The sequence below is a fragment of the Typopeltis vanoorti genome, chromosome 15, assembly GCF_054136105.1.
Source record: "Typopeltis vanoorti isolate ZY-2024b chromosome 15, IOZ_Tvanoo_1.0, whole genome shotgun sequence".
Taxonomy (NCBI): domain Eukaryota; kingdom Metazoa; phylum Arthropoda; class Arachnida; order Uropygi; family Thelyphonidae; genus Typopeltis; species Typopeltis vanoorti.
The window spans coordinates 4,226,913-4,249,257 of record NC_143563.1 but is presented as its reverse complement, the minus strand read 5'-3'; the positions used below and the strand labels follow the sequence as shown (position 1 = coordinate 4,249,257).

The 22,345-nt window shown below is 37.4% G+C and overlaps 1 protein-coding gene across 1 annotated transcript in view; it reads right to left on the bottom strand.

The window, feature by feature from the left end:
• Nucleotides 1-22,345, bottom strand: part of LOC150098316 (cilia- and flagella-associated protein 157-like) — a 244,966-nt gene that overhangs the window by 196,810 nt on the left and 25,811 nt on the right. Inside the window, exon 2 of the mRNA XM_090405146.1 lies at nucleotides 18,062-18,333. Coding sequence (XP_090261272.1) covers nucleotides 18,062-18,333 — 272 coding nt within the window. The remainder of the gene's footprint in view (nucleotides 1-18,061; nucleotides 18,334-22,345) is intronic.

Sequence of the window (22,345 nt, the reverse complement as noted above, 5' to 3'; positions counted from 1 at the left end):
CATCTCAAAAATTTGGCATCATTAAATCATTAGTAACAAGCGCACACAGATTCTGCTCCTGGAAAGAAATGTTAAACCAAGATTTGGAAATAATCCAAAATACAGCCATACAAAATGGATATAATTCGAAAACAACTCAAAAAAATCATCAGTCACTTCCCCACACATCAACCTAGACAAGAACAAGCCTGTAGAATTCCCATACATTATGTCAAAGGTATGCTACCTACAAACCAATCAACTAGATCTACAACTGGTTACCTTCTCCTAAAGAAAAACTCTCATCCCTGATGCTACGTGTACGAGGTCTCATGTTCCTGTAAATTAGCAAATGCATTTTGGAAAACATCAAGACCATATCCGGCTTATCAAACCACAGAAATCTGGCTTCGCACAACATGGAATTGAAAACCCGAACCATTAGGATCCATTGGAAAAAGACCAAACTACTACACAGATCTTATATAAACATGAACGTTTATATAAAGAAAGTACTGAAGCCCTAGGTCACAGATCTAATTTGAGCCGTAATGACGTTCTTACTGTCGCTAAAGTCTGGGGAATTGTCATCCTAAATTGTGTAAAATAATTTATATATGTTATCTCATTTTAATGTAATCTTTTTTTTTTCTCTCTTTCTCTCTCCAGATATATTTTAATTTAATTCAATAACATACTACTGCATGCATAGAGGGATTCCATCTTAAGTATGTGCCCTAATTGTATGTGATTCCTAGTATTGTTTGAATTAACTATACTAACGATGTCCTATGATAGATAGGACGAAATATTTACTTATTAAAAAATCTTATTACTGTGGTTACGTGTGTATATTTAGTAAGTATTTGTTAAATAATTCCACTATGTAATTTGGTGTGGTTACTCTGCTACCATTACTATTCACCAGAATCACCTGCTTAATTATTTTTCCTCTTGCTTACTGCATAGTAGAAACATTCCCTTGGATTAGGGTTTGAACTGACCGGCCAATCTCCTCTCATATTCTACTTTTTCTTTTTTAACCATGTATGTCATTTTTCTGGCTAGCACTTTATATTCTTCATGCATCTGTTCACTGCGAACTGTCTTGGTATTTCTTTCATAATTATTATTAGTATTATTATTATTATTCAGGCCTCCATGGAGTCAAAAGACTCATCATGGGAGGTCCTTCATAAGAACATAAAGTCTGTCAAGACTCGTCGAGGGGAGGTCCCCCCTAAGTAACACAAAGTCTATCATACTACTCCTTAAACTCATTGACCATTCTCGCTCTCACCACTCCATCAGGCAATGCATTCCATGGTTAAACCACCCTCCATGCAAAGAAACCTTGTCATCACTCCTTCCCACTGTTCAACCAAGCAAAAGAACTCCCAGTGTCAACCCTGTAACCACCACTGAACAGTTTAAAAGCCTCAATCATATAACCTCTCCTTCTTCTATCCACCAAACCCTGCAGTCCACATTCCCTCAGGCAATCCTCATAACCAAAATTGTACAGTCCTGAAACCATCTTTGTCATCCGTCTTTGTACCCTTTCCACAGTTAATTTATCCCCTTCAAATCCTGAGGACCAAATCTGAGAACAATAGTCTGAGTGTGGTCTGATCAGAGACTTATACAACGGAATGATAACCCTCTTATTTCTGTAGGTCAGTGTACTTCTCATAATTGCAGCAATCCTCTGTGTTACCTTCACCACCTTTGCAATATGTCCCCTAAATTTCAGGTTTCTATCAATCATCAACCCCAGATCTTGTCTCCCCTACTTCCTCCAGTATAACTCCACGCATAGAGTACACAGCATCCCATCGATGTTTCCCAAACCTCAAGACCATACATTTTGCTTCATTAAACTGAAACTCCCATTCATTTGCCCATTTATCTAGCTTATTCAAATCCTCTTGCAGGGCTACCACATCTGCACTATTACTAATAATCCTTCCCAGCTTCGCATCATCCGCAAACAATTGAATATCCCCTTGCAATCCACTGGCAATGTCATTGATATAAAGGTTAAACAATACAGGTCCTAGTACAGAGCTCTGTGGGACCCCACTTGTAACCCTCTGCCTCCTTGAAACTGCTCCACCATACACAATTCTCTGATACCTATCAGACAGCCAATCCTGAATCCAGTTGACCAATCTGACATCCAGACCCATGTGCTGCAACTTCAATATCAGCTTATCATGTGGGAACCTGGTCAAATGCATTTGCAAAGTCTAAAAAAATTGCAGTATATGTCTTTCTCTCATCTAATGTTCTTGTAACTTTATTATAAAAGGCTAGCATATTGCTAAAACAAAAGCGCCCTTTCACAAATCCATGATGACACTCACAGATAACGTTACCCTCATCTGCCCAATGCTGTATACGGTCCCTCACTACTTTCTCCGATATCTTAACAACTACTGATGACACACAAACTGGCCTATAATTAGATACTTCAAGTCTGTTACCACCCTTATGCAATGGCACTATCTTACCTTCCGTCCATTCCCTGGGCACCTTTCCTGCAGCCAGACTTTCATTGAAAAGCCAGGTTAAAGGTACTATCAGTTCCCTAGCACATTCTCTCAAAACTCGTGGTGAAATGCCATCCAGTCCCAAAGCTTTACTGACATCCAGAGTACTCAGTATCTGAAACACACTCTCCTCCTGTACCTCTAAACCTCGAACCTGCCCTATCCCTCTAGCATTAAAATTGACTCCTCCAGGATGAAATACTCCAATAAAGTGTTCATTAAACAATTCCACTATGTTCTCTGCATCAGTCACTCTATTCCCATTTTTATCCAACACTATATATATATATATCATTCTTCCACAGTCATTTCTCCTCTTACTGGCCACATAGCTAAAAAATTCCCTAGGAATTTCTTTGGATCCTAGGGTCAATCTCCTCTCATATTCCAGTTTCACTTTCCTTACCACACTAGTCACTCTTCTGGCCTGTGTCTTATATTCTTCATGCATCTTCTCTTCACATGTCTCCTTATATCTCTTCCATAGCCTCTTTTTTGCATGCAATTCCTGTTTAATATTGTTTATCATTCACTTTATCCCAAATTATGTCCTCTTGTTCAGTCATGGTATACAATTTACCATTGCTGCTAACAAATATTCTTTCACAATTTCCCATGCACTAATGATATCCCGGCCTTCCAATTCCTCTCTCCATGAAACTTCCCGAAGTTGACATCTAAGACTATTATAATCACCTGCTTTATAATTCCACATAAGTTCCCGTCTCTTTGATACTCCTGCATGTCTATTCATTTTCCAAGTCAAAACCATATGTTCACTCTCTCCAACTGGTGGGAGAGATGTTATCTCAGTTATTATCAACTCTTCTGATGCTATAACCAAATCCAAAACTCTTGAACCTCTTGTTCCCTCTGTTACATATTGCCTAAGACATTCGTCCCTCAAGAATTCTAAAAATTCCATTCCCCTATTGCTACATGCATCTTCCTCTCTCTCTCCAATTTATATTACTGTAGTTAAAATCTCCCAAGTTTCAATGATGCCAATTTACTTTGAGCATACTGATTCAATCAATGCAACAATCTCAGCCCCTTTTTTCTGATGCTCGGTACATTAGTATACAATCACTCTCTCTCTCTCTCTGTTATAGTGCAATTCTCTCTTCATTCTGATCATTCCTGTTTCCCCTAATCCTTACTCTGATTTTCATTTATATTCTTATCATTCCCACCATTTTCACTGCATTACTTTGCTCTGCTATAACCACTTTCTCACCTTTGTATCCATCCTTTCACAACTTGCTTTTCAACCTCTATTTGACTCTTAGCGGTAACTAATTTCATATGAACCCTGTGCACTCTTATTAAACAGCAATCACTCCATATGACCAACATGAAATCCATTCAAATGTATCCCATCAGCTTTGAACTATTCTAACTTTCCTTTGAATTCATCCCATACATTCAGAAATTGAATACTCTCTGCCTAACATAATTCAGCCATCTAGTCATAGATCTCCTCAATTCACTACTATCATATCTGGGCAGCAAACTAACCACTTTCCCAATGACACTATTATCCTTCACTTCCTGCAATTTCTTCTTCAAATCCCTTTCCACATTCTTTGTTCCCTCTATACAAGTCATTTGTTACCATGGCTACCACTAATTCTGATGCCCGTTCTTTTCTTCTGTTGAAACATTTTTACATACTGTTCTTCTGGATGTGATATTTATATGACACCTATTCTGTATCAGCTCTTCAATCTATCCTATTCAACTGGCAACTAGCCAACAATATGGAAACAGGTCTACATCCAACCCCTCTCAAAGAAAGGTGATAAAAGTCAACCAACGAATTACCGTCCAATTCCTCTCACTTTGTTCTCTCAAAAATTGAAGGTCATCAACAACCAACTATTAAACCATCTAGAGACATACCAACTAATCAGTGACACAGCAGTATGGATTCTGACACTAGCGATCTACAGCTGAGCTTCTTCTTGCTTTCACCACTCACCTATGGACTCAAGCCATGGCGAGATTTGGAAAAACTCATGTGGTTTCCCTCAATATTTCAAAGGCATTTGATCAGGTTTGGTACAGGGGCCTACTCACCAAACTGCCATCCTATGGTCTGACTTCCCCACTCTTCAACTGGATCGCCAACTTTCTCACTGGTTACTCACTATGTGTCATGGTGGATGGTTTGCACTCCTCAAATTTCCCCACCGATGCAGGAGTATCCTATAGTTCTGTTCTTTCACTCATTCTTTCCCTATTGTATATAAATGACTTGCTCTGACAGACTTCCAAACCTATCAATTTGTTGATAGCAGTATACTCCATTTTTCCTTTTCATTTGACAACTCTGTTAGTACTCAAATATTAGAATCCTCAAAATCTACCATGACCAGAGACCTGAACTCAGATCTCCTAGCTATATTCCAGTGGCCCAATGACAACCTTGTAAACTTCAATGTCCTCAAAACTCAGTTCTGTCTAATGTCCACAAGAAAGAACTCTCATCCCTCCCCCCTTACCTTCAGTAATACTGAGATATCCAAACATGATCAGATTTCTCTTCTTGGACTCACTTGCACCTCCGATCTTTCCTGGCATAACCATTTCAACCATCGCTTCCGTATCCATTAAAAAACTTGGTGTACTTTTTCCCACAATACTACTGCACACCTTCACTGCTGCTAACTCTATACAATGTGCCAATATAAATGCACCAGCCTTGGAATATTGCTCCCATATTTGGGATGGTGCACCAAAATCCTCTCTGTGGTTGCTGAATTCTATCCAGAAGAGGACAATCCAGCTAATTAATGATCCCTCTCTCACAGATCCACTTCAATCCCTCTCATAGGCATTCAGTTCAGATTACGACCATCAGCTATTAAAGCAAAATGTAAACAGACTTCTTACTTCTATTCCTCTTGACACACCTGACATCAGTGTAGGTCTTGTGGCCTTTTTATGTATTAACCAGATATAAAATATATATATATATATATATATATATATATATATATATACAGTAAAACCCCTTTTTTACACTTTTCAGGGCACTGATGGAAAAAAGTGTAAAAAGCAGGAAAGTGTAAATAGCAGGAAATGTAAAAAAACATTAAAAAAGGCTAAAAGATGACTTACTGCTAGTATGTGAGTCTACATACTAGATTACAAAATTTATTTAAATGAAAATAAATGAATTTACAATTACTTACATTTATCTATTTAAAAAATCTTTAATTGTTGATTATTTTTGCTTTTCGTTTTTTTTTTTTTTTTTTGAAATAGTGCCAGATTGCTTTGCATTGAATTCAATGCTTGACCTGTTTTTTACTATCGTGTTCAAAGAGAACACAGAGAGTCCAAGATCTTTTGCTTAATGCTCAAGTGTTCCGGCATGCCAATCTACGCATTGTAGAATTTCCATTTTTTCTTTTACAGAAATACATTTTCTGTCTTTTTTCTCCATGTTACTAACATGATAATCCACCACCGCAACTTGAAAGCAACTTTCACACACTAAATTACGTAGCAGAAATTCTGCAATATCAATTCTTACTGTGACTGTGATTGAAAAATCACGGTATTGCTCATCACTACATTACTGCTGCGAGCATGCAAGTCACTGTGATAGTCGAAACTAAACTACAGCCGAAAGCAACGCCATCTGGGAACAGAAATGCGCAGATTTCTGCAAAAATCAATTCGAAAATCAGTATTGTCACCCAAGAAAAAAATGCAAATCACAGGAAATAACATCCACATCAAATTGTTAATGGCGGGAAAATAATATATCGTAAGAATAGGTCTTAAGACGGGACCAACAGAAAATGACGTAAATCGCAGGAAAACGTAAATTGCGGGAATGTAAAAATGAGGTTTTACTGTATATAGAAAAAATTTGTAAATCCTTATTGCATTATTGGAAACAAACATTCCTCTGCAACAAAATCAGGGTGCCTCTTCTATAGATACTTTCATGGACAGTACTCTCCTCTACTACTCTGCTATTATTCCTCCACTCTCCTAAAAAATCATTAAAAGAAGAGCCACTGCTAACCACACCCTTTTAGAGTTGATCTTAGAGCTCACCGAACCAACTTCACTACTTCCACTTTTATTCCATCTACTTCTGTTCTTTGGACCAGTCTTCCCCAAAGATTACATCCATCACTTGTTCAAGCAAAATATGAACAGACTTCTTACTTCTATTCCTCTTGCCCACACACAACATCAGTGTGGCATACGTCTTGTGGTGTTTTGTATATTAACCAGATATAAAAAATATATATAGAGAAAAAATTTGTAAATACTTATTGCCTTATTGGAAACAATATATATTAGCAGCAAACGCAAGTAGTATACTGCAAGTGAAGAAGAGAACACAATTTGGTGTAAAGAGGATGACAAACAGTATCAAACGAGAAATAAAGGTATAAAAAAGAGGTTACAGATGAGATATAAGGAGAAGGGGGGGGGTGGAAAGCAGATGCATGAAGAATATAAGACCCTGGCCAGGAGAGTGAATAGTATGGTAAGGAGGACAAAACTTGAATACGAGAAGAGACTGGTGCTGAGATCTAAAGAAAATCCTAAGAAATTCTTTCATTACATGGACAGTAAGAGAAAAATTGATTATAGAAGAATGACACTGTTGGACATAAATGGAAATAGAGTGATTGATACAAAGGAAATGGTGAAGTTTTCAATTAATACTTTATTGGGGCATTTCATCCTGCAGAGGTAGGTTTTAATACTAAAATGATGGGGAGGGGGTTGAGGTTTAGAAGAGCAAGAAGAGAGTATGTTTCAAATAATAAGTACTCTGAATGTCAATAAAGCAATGGGACTGGATGGGATTTTGCGATAGCTCTGTTGACCTGGATTTTCAATGAAATTCTGGCCAAAGGAAAGGTGCTAAGGAATGGAAAGAGGGTAAGACAGTGAAATTGAATAAGGGTGGTAACAGACTGGAAGTGTCAAACTATAGATCAGTTTGTATTTAATCTGGAGCTGTTAACATTTTGGAGAAATTAGAGAGGGATCATTTACAGTATTGAGCAGACGAGGTAATGTTATTTGTGGGTGTTAGCATGTATTTGTTAAGGGGCAGTCTTGTTTTAGTAATAGGACAGCCTTTGATAATAAAGTGACAAGAGCAGTTGAAGAGAGAAGGCATATTCTCTCTTTTTTTATTATTTTACAAAGGCATTTGACAGGGTACCACATATGGGAATGATAGAAGAGGAGAGAATAGGAACAGTGGAAGAGAGGGAATGAGAGAGAGTTTTGGGAATGATAGAAGAGAAGAGAAGAGAATGAAAACAGTAGGGGAGAATGAGGGAATAAGAAGAATGTGCAGGAGCACTGGAACCGGGATAGAGTGATGTCAGGAAGGCAAGTAAGTAGGGGAACACAGAGAGAAAGTGTTAGAGGAGAGAGAGTGAGGGATGCATGGGAGCAATCGAAGAATAGGAGGTAAGAGGTGTTATGTATGGGGACTCGATGATCCATGGTGTGCAAGATAGGATGCGTGAGGAGTATTTGCCTGGAGGAACGATAGAAAGTGTGGCTATTGCAATTAAGAGGAGTGAAAGGGTGGATGAGATCATTGTGATGGTAGGAACAAATGACTTGAGAGGTAATGTAAATTGGGCAGCAAGAGATATCAGATTCTTGCTCGAGTTAGTATGAAAGAAAACACAGAGAAGAAAGACAGTGTGCATATTGCCTAGATATGAGAGTGATGAGCTAAGCAGAAGAGCAGTAATATTGAATAACATAATAGCTAGAATGTGTCAGAAGAGAGAATTGGAATATGTGGATGCTTGGAGGGTGATTGAGGACAGAGAGGAACTGTATGCGAGATCCCCCTTGCAGAATAGTAGGGGTGGCCTCTTGGGAGAAGGGTGACGACATCAGGTAACGCTGAGCCCAGTAGAGTCTAGAGTGGATAATGCTGGGAATAGAAATAGTGACATTTTTATGCTTTATACTAATGCTAGGAGTATACAGAATAAAGGAGAGGAATTGGTGGCAATGATAGCATCAGCCTGGCTAAATATTATTGGGATTGCTGAGATGTGGTTGAGAGGAGAGGGGAGGATATAATAACAGGAATAGAAGTAACAGGTTACAGCATTTTTCAGCAGGATAGCAAGGGAAAGCGTGGTGGTGGAGAACGGCTTATGATAAGTGACAACTTATGTCCACTAAGAGTAGAGGCTTTGGAAGGCAGTGACACTGATCATTTTGAAAGCATATGGTGTGTGGTAGAGGTGGGCAAGACAGGATATTTAGTGGTGTGTTGCTACAAACCAAGGAGCATACAGGGTCGGGACAAGGAGATGTTTAGACAATTGAGCTTAGCAAGTGCAAGAAGAATGATTGTTATGGGAGATTTTAACTACAGCAGTATATGTAGCAATAAGGGAATGGAATTTCTAGAACTCTTGAGGGACAAATGTCTTAGGCAACATGTAATAGAGGGAACAAGAGGGTCAAGAGTTTTGGTTATGGTCATAGCATCAGAAGAGTTGATAATAACTGAGATGACATCTCTCCCACGTTGGAGAGAGTGACCATGTGGATTTGCCTTGGAAGATGAATAGACATGCAGGAGTATCAAAGAGACGAGAACATATGTGGAATTATAAGGCAGGTGATTATAATAGTCTAAGACATCAACTTGGGGAAGTTTCATGGAGAGAGGAAATGGAAGGGCAGTATATTATTAGTGCTTGAGAAATTGTGAAGGAATATTTGTTAGCAGCAATAGTAAGCTGTATTCCACAAGTGAAGAAGAGGACACAATTTGGTGTAAAGCGGATGACAAACAATATTCAACAAGAACTGCATGTGAAAAACAGGCTATGGAAGAGATATAAGGAGACAGGTGAAGAGAAGATGCATGAAGAATATAAGACAGGCCAGTGGGGTGACTAGTATGGTAAGGAAGGCAAAACTGGAATATGAGAAGAGTTTGGCCCTAAGATCCAAAGAAAATCATAGGGAATTTTATACCTGTGTGGCCAGTAGGAGGAGAAATGATTGTGGGATAAAAATGAGAATAGAGTGACTGATGCAGAGGACATAGTGGAATTGTTCAATGAACACTTTAATGGTGTATTTCATCTTGGAGGAGTAAATTTTAATACTAGAGGGATAGGGCAGGTTCGAGGTTTAGAGGTGCAGGAGGAGAGCATGTTCCAAATACTGAGTAATCTGGATGTCAGTAAAGCTGTGGGTCACCACGAGTTTTGACGGAATGTGCTAATGAACTCACAGCTCCTTTGACCTGGCTTTTCAATGTGCGTCTGGCTATGGGAAAGGTGCCCAGGGAATGGAAGGAAGGTAAGATAGTGCCATTGCATAAGGGCAGTAGCAGATGGATGTGCCTAATTATAGGCTAGTTTGTGTGTCATCAGTAGTTGTTAGGATCTTGGAGAAATTAGTTAGGGACCATATACAACATTGGGCAGATGAGGGTAATGTTATCTGTCAGAGTCAACATGGATTTGTGAAGGGGCACTCTTGTTTTAGTAATATGCTAGCCTTTTATAATAAAGTTACAAGATCAGTAGATGAGGGAAAGGCATATACTGCCATTTTCTTGGATTTAGTGAATGCATATGACAGGGTTCCACATGATAAGCTGATATTTAAGTTGCAGCAAATGGGTTTGGGTGTGAGGTTGGACAGCCAATCCTGAATCCAGTTGAGGTCTCAACTGGATTCAGGGTTGGCTGTCCAATAGGTATCAAAGAGTTGTGTGTAGTGGGGCATTTTCAAAGAGGCAGAGGGTTATAAGTGGGGTCCCACAGAGCTCAGTATTGGTACCTATATTGTTTAACCTTTATATCAATGACATTGCCAGTGGATTACAGGGGGATATTCAGTTGTTTGCAGATGATGTGCAGCAGGGAAGGGTTATAAGTAATAGTGCAGTTGTGGTAGTCCTGCAGGAGGATTTGAATAAGCTAGACAGATGGGCATGTGAATGGGGATATCAGTTTAATGCAGCAAAATATAAGCTTTTGAGGTTTGGGACACATCAATGGAATGTTGCATACTCCAGAAGAACTATAATGGAGGAAGTAGGGGAGACAAGAGATATGGTATTGATGATTGATAGAAACCAGAAATTCAGAGGACATATTGCAAAGGTGGTGAAGGTAACACAGAGGATTGCTGCAATAATGAGAAGGATGCGGACCTGCAGAGATAAAAGAGTTATCATTCCGTTTTATAAGACCCTGATCAGACCACACTTAGACTATTGTTCTCAACTTGAGAGGATTTGAAGGGGATAAATTAAGTGTGGAAAGGGTACAAAGGCGGATAACAAAGATGGTTTCAGGACTGTACAATGATAGTTATGAGGATTGGCTGAGGGAATGTGGACTGCAGAGTTTGGTGTATAGAAGAAGGGGAGGTGATATGATTGAGACTTTTAAACTGTTGAGAGGTGGTTACAGGGTTGCCACTGGGGAGTTCTTTCATTTCGTTGAACAGCGGGAAGGAGTGATGAAAAGAGGCCATCCCTGGAGGTTACGAAAGGAAACTGTGAGTAAGAGGGTGAGTGGTTTCTTTGCATGCAGGGTGGTTGAACCATGGAATGCATTGCTTGATGGAGTGGTGAGAGAGAGAACGGTCAATGAGTTTAAGGAGTGGTATGACATACTTTGTATTTCTTATGGGGGGACCTCCCCTTGATGAGTCTTGAGAGACTGTGTTTCTTAGGAAGGTGCTCCCACGATGACGCCTTTGATTCCATTGAGGCCTGAATAATAATAATAATAATAACAACAACAATATGGATAAGAAAAGACCACTGACTCAAGAAAAACTTGAGTACTACACTAATCTAAGTGAGTCGGAATTTGACGAAATTTTTGCCGAGGATGATTACGACAGTAGTGATTATGAACTTTCTGAGGATTAGAGGGAGTACAGCAAAGATGAAGTTGTCCCCAAGCATGAAGATAATCCTGATACTCCCCAAGCAACAACATCAAATACAAATGATAATTTGTGGACTGAAATACAGAAAGACCCTGAACAATTTATTTTCCATGAGAACATTGGTTTGAAATTGGACACAACAGATTATACAGTAAAAACATTGATAGACTTATTTTTTTAAGAAGCGTTTCTTGCATCACTGGTCAAACAAACTAATTTATATGATGAAAGAAATTGCAAAACTTACACAAGTAAGAATATTATTATTATTATTATTACTATTTCGGGTGACTGCAGAGAGTCCTTAGACTCATCAAGGGAGGCCCTAAACATCATGTCCACACAACTATATGACATTCTCACAGTATCTATCATACCTTGCCTTGAACTTGCTCATCGTCAAAGCACCCACAACAGACTCTGGCAGCTTATTCCACTCATTTACCATTCTAAAAGTAAAGAACCCTACTCTAACACCCCTGCTAACCAAACTCTTGCCCAGCTTCCATATGTGTCCCGTAGTTCTCCCACCACCAAGTCCTAATCTCAAAAATATCCTCTGAATTAATCCTATAGCATCCTTTTAGCAATTTGAATGTCTCAATCGTATCTCCCTTTTTCCGTCTATCAACTTGTTTCTGCAACAAACAAATCTTCAACCTGTTCTCATATGGTTCATTCCATAGATCTGCTATCATCTTAGTCACTCACCTCTGGATCCTCTCCACCTCCTCCCCATCAAGAAGGAACCGAGGTGACCAAATCTGGGCACAGTAGTCGAGATGAGGTCTTATCAAGGCTCGGTACAGAGGTACAATAACTTGCTTGTCTCTGCTTGTCAAGGTATTTTTCAACCACCAAGTGAGTTGATGAGCTGATTTAGCCACTTTCCCAATGTGCCCTCAAAACTTCATCTCCCTATCCACCAACACTCCCAAGTCCCTGGCCTCATCAATCTCCTGGAGTACAGTTCCACCAATATGTATACTGCTGTTAATCTTTTCACCCTAAAATGCATACCCTTACATTTTGTCACATTAAATTGACATCCATTCTCCTTAGCCCCGAACTCCAATCTATCTAAGTCATCCTGCAAGATTTTGACATCTTCTGCACTCACTATCGCCCTACCCAACTTTGCATCATCAGCGAACAAATGAACTGTTCCACTTAGATCCTTCCCTATATCGTTAATGAACAGATTAAACAGCAGTGGTCCAAGAACAGAACCCTGCGGCACACCACTCATCACAGGCCGTCTTTTGGACTCTAGTCCTGAATAAACTACTCTTTGATATCTCCCCATCAACCACCCCCCTATCCATCTCACCAACCCTATATCCATTCCCATATGTTGTAGTTTACGGATTAGAATTCCATGTGGTATCCTGTCAAACGCCTTTGCCAGGCCCAGCAGTAACACTGTAAACCCATTACCTTTATCCAGTTCAGCCGTCACCTTGTTATAAAACTTGAGCAAGTTACTAAGGCATGATCTACCCTTCACAAAGCCATGCTGTGCCCTGTATAGTATCTCATTTTCATCAATCCATTCCTGTATTTTTCCCTTAACTACTTTCTCCAAGACCGTGACAATGACTCCTGATGTGCTGATTGGTCGGTAATTTGCAACTGTAGTCTTGGATCCTCCTTTATGCAGTGAAACTATTTTTCCCCTCTTTCCACACCTTCGGGACTAAACCAGACCCGAGACTCAGATTAAACAACATGGTCAAGGGCGCTGATAATTCCTTAGCTGCTTCACGCAAGACCCGTGCTGGTATATCATCCAATCCCACAGATGTATTCACATTAAGGTTCTATAATAGACTATTCACCTCCACTTCATTCATCACAAATCCCGTATAAACTAATGGTTCCTTTATTTTTTTTTTCAATGTCACCACCTGGATGATATACTTTTGCAAAGTGCGCACTCAGTAATTCCACTATATTGACTGATTCAGTGACCTCCTTATCATCGTCATTCCTTAAAATCATTTTGCTGTGTACAGTTTTTTCTTGCTTGCAGCATATTGAAAGAACTGTTTGGGATTCTCTTTAGCTTGCATAGCTAGTTTCCTTTCATAATCCGCTTTTGCTTTTTTTACCACTCGTTACCCTTCTGGCCTGCACTTTATACCGTTCATGTGCCTGCAGGTCATCCCTTTCTTTAAATTCTCTCCACAGTTGTTTCTTTTTTTGCAGCTCAAGCTTAATGGTGTTATTCATCCATTTAACCCCTACTTGTTTTACTATTCAAACTCTAGGTATACAATCAGTCATAACCTCCTGTAAATGCTCCTTGACCACCTCCCATGCTTCATCGACGTCCAGCCCTTACAGTTGTACATGCCATGGCACTGATCCAAGCAATCTCCTAAGCTTGTCATACTTGCCAGCATGGTAATTCCACATATACCCTGTCTTAATCGAAAATTCCACACCTATAGCCACCTCCCAGGTCAAGACCTTATGATCACTCTCACCAATAGGTGGCAATATGGTCATATTCATTACAGTCAAATTCTGAGATGCTATTACCAGGTTAAGCACTCTCACACCCCTAGTATTTTCAATTACATGCTGTCTCGGATAGTTATCCCAAATATCTCACAGGGCATCACAATGGAAGGACGTCAACATCACAAAAATGAAGGTTTTTATTGGACTTTTATTACAAATGGATCCTTGTTCTTTTTCCAACAATAGAGCATTACTGGTGTAGAAACCCACTTTATAATATAATGTTTTGTTGATCGCATACGAGTCGAAATAGATTCCAGTTGTTATTGCATTATTTTCACTTCGCTGATAATTCAATACCATCTTCTAACAGACTATACAAGGTAAGACCGATATTGAATCATTTTAATAATATTATGCACGAAAACTACATACCAGATAAAAGTATCTGTATCGACAAATCAATGATGCTGTAGCGTGGAAGATTAAGTTTCCGCCAGTACATACAAAATAAAAAACACAAATATCGAATCAAACTTTATGAACTGTGTGAGTTCGATGGTCTTGTTATGAAAATAAAAATTCACTGTGGTAAATCTGAAGAAACTGACCATAATTTGGGTCACACTACTGAAGTTGTTTTGCACTTACTGGAGGAATATCTCAATAAGGGGTAAATATTATATATGGATAATTTTAATAATTCTGTTACTCTTATGAAATTATTGACTGCATGAAAAACTTATGTGTGTGGAACACTACTACATAATAAAAGAAAGGCAAATCTCATAGAGGTGATAAATTGAAAATTGAAAAAAGGGAAGGTTTTGTTGTGTCCCATTTTACGATTTTTATTCTGTCTAGTAATCTCCTCTTATCTATGTTCTACTATTATCTACGCACGAGATATCACCAAAATTTTTACTAATACTTAAGTTATTTCTCCCCTTAGTACCCCTAATATTTGTATTTATACTGTGCCTTTTGGGATATTTAGTTTAAGATATTATATACAAAAACAAGGAGAAAGAACTCAAATATGTCTGAAAGTGAAACAATGCTGCAGTTGTGACACTTTATCTCGTTTCTTAAATTGATTTCCCGCGTGATTAGGTTCGTATTTTTCAAGTGGTGCATTGGACAGACAGCAATTTCAGACAACTGTTTTATCATTGGACAAAAGTTTATTAAATTCCTTGACATGGCACAATTTAATTTTTGTGATTACTCAATTTTATGCTAAACTAAATACTTACAAACTAACATTAGCTTATCACAAGTAATTAGGCTATGATCCTAAAATGGGTATTACGATCATGCCGCCATAACAATTCAACACATAAATTCATTTGACATGGACAAATAAGATTAATTCACACTATTTAACTATTCAAACTTAAGTAGATTAACTAAACCATTTACTGCACTAACATATAACTATGACATTATTAACTTTCCTATACATTACAATAGACATGCAAAATTTTCAGGACACTTAATTATTCACATAACATTAACACTAGCCAGCTTACTTTTAATATATTCTGTCAGATACTAAAGTCCTAGTATAAATTTTCCTTGGTCACTTCAACAGTTCCGTATTAGAATAATGATACCTATTACAGACAAATTTTAGTTAACATTAGATATATTTTACAGTACCTTTCTTTCTTGAGTTTTTCATATGGGCCTTTACCTTTTTCTGATTGAACTAGCTTGGTATAACCTCTCCGATAATCTGTTTCTCCTACGTTCCTTATGGAATTGAACTTTGCTTAAGCGGTCTTAACCTCTCATAACTTGGGACACACTTTGAATCATCTATATAACGGCTGTACAAATTGCGACGTGGACATCTATTTCTTTACAGCTCTCCTTTTTTCGTGGTTGTCACTGAAGTTGAAACACAAAGAATATGTTTCCTTTTCTTTGACCTACGACATTCTTCGCTTCTTACATAGGAAATCCGGAATCGAAATCCCACTCACTTTTGTTTCCATGTTGTGACGACAGAGATATAACCCCAATCTTCACTCAGGAAAACCGCGTGAAACCTATGCCACGGAGCTCGTAGAGAACTCCTCGGGAACAGAACCAAAACAAAAACCAAAAACCTCATGGGGGGGGGGTTCCAACCCTTTTATACTTGCTCTCCTAACGGCACCCTCTTTAACTTTTTTTCTCCGCCCCCTACTTGTTTTTACTTCACCGACCAATTAGGGTGGCATTTTTTTTTTCTGCCAAACGTCCTTTGACCAGCGAGCCAAACGATGTCTCAATCCGAGAATCGGCCCTGAGCAATAGTCTGTTGTTTTTCTTTTGCTAGCCTCTAATTTAATCCCCTTTCCAAAATTTTTCTATGAATTTACTTAATAACTTAATCTCTAGCATCTCACATACCATCGCTTAAGACTAATCCTTTTCTGTCTTATTTAGTTAAATTTTCTCTTTTAAATCATATCACAATATTAATATATTCTTTCTTTTGTTAGTTACTTTAACAAACACCTTTATTTTTTATATATTTTATTGGATGCAAGAATATTTCTTTTAAATAATTCATCTATTATTTTTTTTTTTATGCAGGGTTTTTTATTTATTTGCTCTTCATGTTACACCATGATAGCTGAGAATTCTATATTCTCAAGATATCAGGTGTAACAGTTTTTTGGCAGCGAAATGGTTCTGCTATATTATGTAAATGGAAAGACAAACGAGAAGTACTTTGTATTTCTAACATGCATGCTGTTGAAATGGTAGAGCGTCCAACTGCAATAGAAAATTTTCAATGAAACCAAACATAATTCGAGATTATAATAAGGGAATGTCTAGCATGGACCGATCAGATCAAATGCTGTTGTACTACTCAGCTCTAAGAAAGACCATTAGATGGCCGAAAAAAAATTGCATTACATATTATAGAAATATATATACACAATGCGTTCAAATTTTTCCTTAAAGTAACTAATTCTAACATAAAACTTATAAAATTTAGAGAAGCATTCATTGAAGCGTTGATTCTACCAGTTTCAAAGCAAGTTAGATCGGAAGAAGTTCATTATTTAAAGAGTACCTACTGAAAAAAAACTGCGTCCGACAAAGCCATGTCAAATTTGTACCCAAGCTAAAAAAATGATGAGAAATATGTTATTATTGTCCAGCCTGAGAAGAGAAGCCAGCACTTTGTGTGGAAGGTTGTTTTATAAAATATCACAAAAAATAAAATTGTTCTATTGCTTTGTATTTGATTTTCACTGTATGAATAAATTTTCTATTCATGTATGCCAGCCTCGATTTTTTGTTCTCTTCCCAGAAACTAACTATCTTAGTTATGCTTATATACTATGAATATACTCACAGCTGCATGAAAAAAGCAAGTGCAGACAAGATAACTCATAGTCGGCCCTCTCAGCCAGATTGCCTACACGAATGATCTCATAGTTGACAGTCAACGTGTTAATAATTATAGCTATGTTATTATTATTATTATTATTATTATTATTATTATTTTGACACCTCCAGGGAGTCCAAAGACTCATCGAACGATTGGTCCCCTTCCAACTACTAACCGCGCTCAAACTTACTTAACTGAGCCATTAGTAGCAGAGGCTCTACCAATCGACCAACCTTCGCCGGCAAAAGTTTATCTTCTCTATAGTTTAATTTGTGTTTGATCTGCTCATTTGTTTTGTGTTCTGAACAGTAATCTTATTTTTCTTAAGCATTTCATTTCGAATGCTCTGATTTTCTCTATTTCTTTCTGATTAAGTGTCCAAGTCTCAGCTCCATATGTTGCTGTAGGTATAATAATGGTTTTATAGAGTTTTAGTCTGAGGCTTTTTTGAAATACTGTTATTTTTTCATATTTTGCTTAATTTATTATACCATATTATAATATACCATATTTTCTTAAGTCTGTACTTTACTGTTTCTGTATTGTTGAGGTTTTTTTTTTTCCAATTGTTCTTTAGATTCTGCAAGAATAATAATATTGTCTGCATATTTAATTATAATTAATATCATATAGATAATATAACTGAAATTGATATACATTAAAAATTTTAAATGCCTTATTCATCTATCATATATATAACAAAAGTGTTTACAAAATAACTTACTCATCATCATGTTTTCTTCTGTAAGAGTGGCTTTTGTTAATTCTAAAGTTTGCTGAAGATCGGCCAACTGTTTCTCATAGTTTTCCTTTTCAATATCATGCACATACTGTAAGTTAATTAGTTTATCTTGCAACTCTGCTATCTTAAGGGAATGTTCTTGCAATGCTCTCTTTAGAAATTCAACAATATCATCTTTATCACTAACTTCCTTTTCATAAATACTTTTAGACTCTTCAACAGTTTTTTCAAAGGTATCACAAAGCTCTTTATATCTACAAAATAAATTTACGTGAATAATATGTATATATAATTCTATTTTAATATTATAAAATATAAATATGTAAGACGTGGACCTAACTATAAGCAAATAAAATACAGCACTCTTTAATATGATAAAACTTTTTGGCCAAATTTCAAGACCATTTTCAATGCACACAATTAAAGAGACAAAACTGGTATGATAGTGAGAATGAAGAAAATATTTTATGGAAATGTTTTGTGAGTATAAGAAATGACAGTCATGTTGGCAGTGAAAGAATGAAGTGACTGATATTATGGATATAAGATAGGATTGTCAAAGTGTGGTGTGAGAATGTAATGGAAGCAGTGAATGATAGTGCACAAAATAAAAATGTGAGTTTGAAGGAAGTGGTTATAAGTAATAATGTGGACGACAAGATGCTAGCACAGAAAGAAACTCAATACTTACACAGACTCCTTCAAAGAACAAAACGTGAGATTGAACGACTGGAGAAATGATTGCATGTGGTACAGCAGATTGGAAAACGAAACAAAGAGCAAATGGGAAAGCATAAAAGTGCTAGAATCTGGGAGAAAATGGCAGTATTATATGGGGATTCAATGATAAGAAGTATACTTAATGAGAAAGTGATGAAAGAATGTTTTTCAGATGCAAAGATATAAAGGATATTAGTGAAGATGTGAGTTTGTAGAAATAAGAATCAAACAAATTAATTGTTTTCATGGGAACAAATGATTTGAAAGGCGTAAAATATGCAATGAGAGAAGAATTATTATTATTATTATTATTATTATTCAGGCTTCCATGGAGTCAAGAAAGGCAATGCTCACGGTTCAACCACCCTCCATGCAAAGAAACCACTCCTCACCCTCTTGCTCACAGTTTCCAGGGTAGGCCCCCTTGTTATCTCTCCTTTCTGCTGTTCCACCAAGTGAAAGAAATGTCATTTCACCAGTGTCAACCCTGTAACTGCCTCTCAACAGTGAAAGTCTAGATCATATCATATCTCCTTCTTCTATCCACCAAACTCTGCAGTCCACATTCCTTCAGCTGATCCTCATAACTAACATTGTATAGTCCTGAAACCATCTTTGTTATCTGCCACTGTACCCTTTTTCACAGTTAATTTATCACCTTCAAATCCTGGGGACCAAATCTGAGAACAATAGTCAAAGCGTGGTCTGATCAGTCTTATAGAACAGAATGATAACTCTTTTATCTCTGCAGGTTGGTATCCTTCTCATTATTGCAGCAATCCTCTGTGTTACCTTCACCACCTTTGCAATATGTCCTCTGAATTTCTGGTTTCTATCAATCATCAATACCAGATTTCCTGTCTCCCCTACTTCCTCCAGTACAGCTCTTCTAACTGAGTATGGCCTCCCATCGATGTATCTCAAACTTCAAGACTTTACATTTTGCTGCATTAAACCAACACCCCCATTAATTTGACCATCTGTCCAGTTTTTTCAAATCCTCTTGCAGAGCTGCCATATCTGCATTATTACTAATAACCCTGACCCCTGCCCAGCTTCACATCATCTGCAAACAACTGAATATCCCATTGCAATTCATTGACAATGTCATTGATGTAAAGGTTAAACAATACTGGTCCCAGTACTGAGCCCTGTGGAACCACACTTATAACCTTCTGCTCCTTGATATTTTCCTATCATACAAAACTCTGTGATACCTATTAGACAGCCAATTCTGAATCCAGTTAACTAACCCAACATCTAAACCTAAGTGCTGCAACTTAAGTATCAGCTTATCATGTGGTATCCTATCAAATGCTTTTGCAAAATCCAAAAAAAAGGCAGTATATGCCTTTGCCTCATCAACTGCTCTTGTCACTTTATTATAAAAGGCAATCATATTACTAAAGCAAGAGTGCCCCTTACCAAATCCATGTTGATTCTCACAGATAATATTATCCTCATCTGCTCAATGCTGTATATGGTCCCTCACTAATTTCTCCAAGACCTTATCAACTACTGATGACAAACAAACTGGCCTATAATTAGAGGCTTCCAGTCTGCTACCACCCTTATGCAATGGCACTATCTTACCTTCCATCCATTCCCTGGGCACCTTCCCCATAGCCAGACTTTCATTGAAAAGCCATGTCAAAGAAGCTGTCAGTTTTTTAGCACATTCTCTCAAAACTCGTAGTGAAATACCATCCAGTCCCACAGCTTTACTGACATCCAGAGTACTCAGTATTTGGAACACACTCTCCTCTTAAACCTCGAACCTGCCCTATTCCTCTAGTATTAAAACTTATTTATCCAGGATGAAATACTCCAATGAAGTGTTCATTGAACAACTCCACTATGTTCTCTGCATCAGTTACTGTATTCCCATTTTTATCTTACAACGTCATTCTTCAACAATAATTCCTCCTCCTACTTGCCACATGGTTAAAAAAAAATCCCTAGGATTTTCTTTGGATCTTAATGCCGATCTCTTCTCATATTTCACTTTTGCTTTTCTGAGTCATATTATTCATACATTTACTCTCCACCCCTCTCCTTATATCTCTTCCATAATCTCTTTTTCACCTGCAGCTACTGTTTACACAGACTCCTTCACAGAACAAAACATGAGATTGAATGACTGGAGAAATTATTGGCATGTGGCACAGCAGGTTGGAAAATGAAAAGAGTGAATGGAAAAGCATAAAATTGCCGGAATCTGGGAAAAAATATGCAGGCCGGCGGAAGCGGGCATGCAGAGCATGCGGGCGCAGCTACGAACGGGGCACTGCTGCCGGGTAACCGTTCATAAGTTGATTTTTAAGAAACATAATTTTTTATCATGAAAACAAAAAATTCGTAGAATGATCAATATTAAAATAAATAAGATCGGATGCACTGAACAAAAATTTTAAAAAATTGTATATTGCTGCCTCTTTGATCAGCCGGCTGTTTACAATTTTGCAGCGAAAGTAGGCTAAATGCTTGCCTACAGAATGTTGTTTCTACTGGAGTGCATCTAAACTGAAATGGTGAACAGTTTTTATGTGCAGAATCGAATTTTCATACACAACATTTGCTGCTAGTTAACCAGTCATATAGTACGTATCTCAGTAGGCTACTGACAGTAGTGCAGTGCGAACTATTAGTTCGTCTCTGTGTCGTGTTGCGCAATAATATCTTGTTGGTATAAAATAGAAATGGAATCAAAAATTAAAAAAAAAAAGTTATCTGGTGCACAGAATCGTAAGCGTCATGCTGCGAAAGAAGCAGATGTTAAGAAACAAACTGGTGCTCTTAATAAATTTGTTAAAATATTAAAATATTCTGATGCAGATTGTAACCAACTCGATTCATCAGAAATCAGAGTTGATGAACCGTGCACATCATCCAGTTTGAATGAAAGTACTATTGCAACTATTGAACAAGATAAGATGCATGATTTAAGTGAAAAACAGTTAGGAGAAGATTTAGTTGTAGTTGACTACGAAACTAACACATTGTTAGTCTCTGTAAATTTAGAAGATCCAGGTGAATCGGGAAATATTGATGAAAAATTACGAGTTGTTTTAATTGAAATGGGGCCTGTTCAAAAGTAAATATAATATATCCCAGAGATACATATGGTCATAAATTTGGCAATACGTATTATAATAGAAAAATGGAAAACTGTGAGCTCATCCCAAGAACATGGCTCATTTATTCCGAAACTTTAAATTATGTTTTTTGCTTTTGTTGCAAACCTTTCACATCTACTGAGTCAAGCAGTCTTGTAGAAGGTTATAACGACTGGAGAAATGTAAGTACAACTTTGCATAGACATGAGACTAGTTTAACTCACATGAAATATTTCTTAGAATGGAAGGAAGTTGATAAAAATTTAAAAAACAAAACTACTATTGATTGCCAGACTCAATGGAAAAGAAACATTGGAAGAGTGTTTTAGAACGCTTGAATGAAATTATAAAATTCCTTGGTAGCCAAAATTTAGCTTTTTGCGAATCATGTGATAAATTATATGAAAGGAATGACAGCAATTTTTTAAAA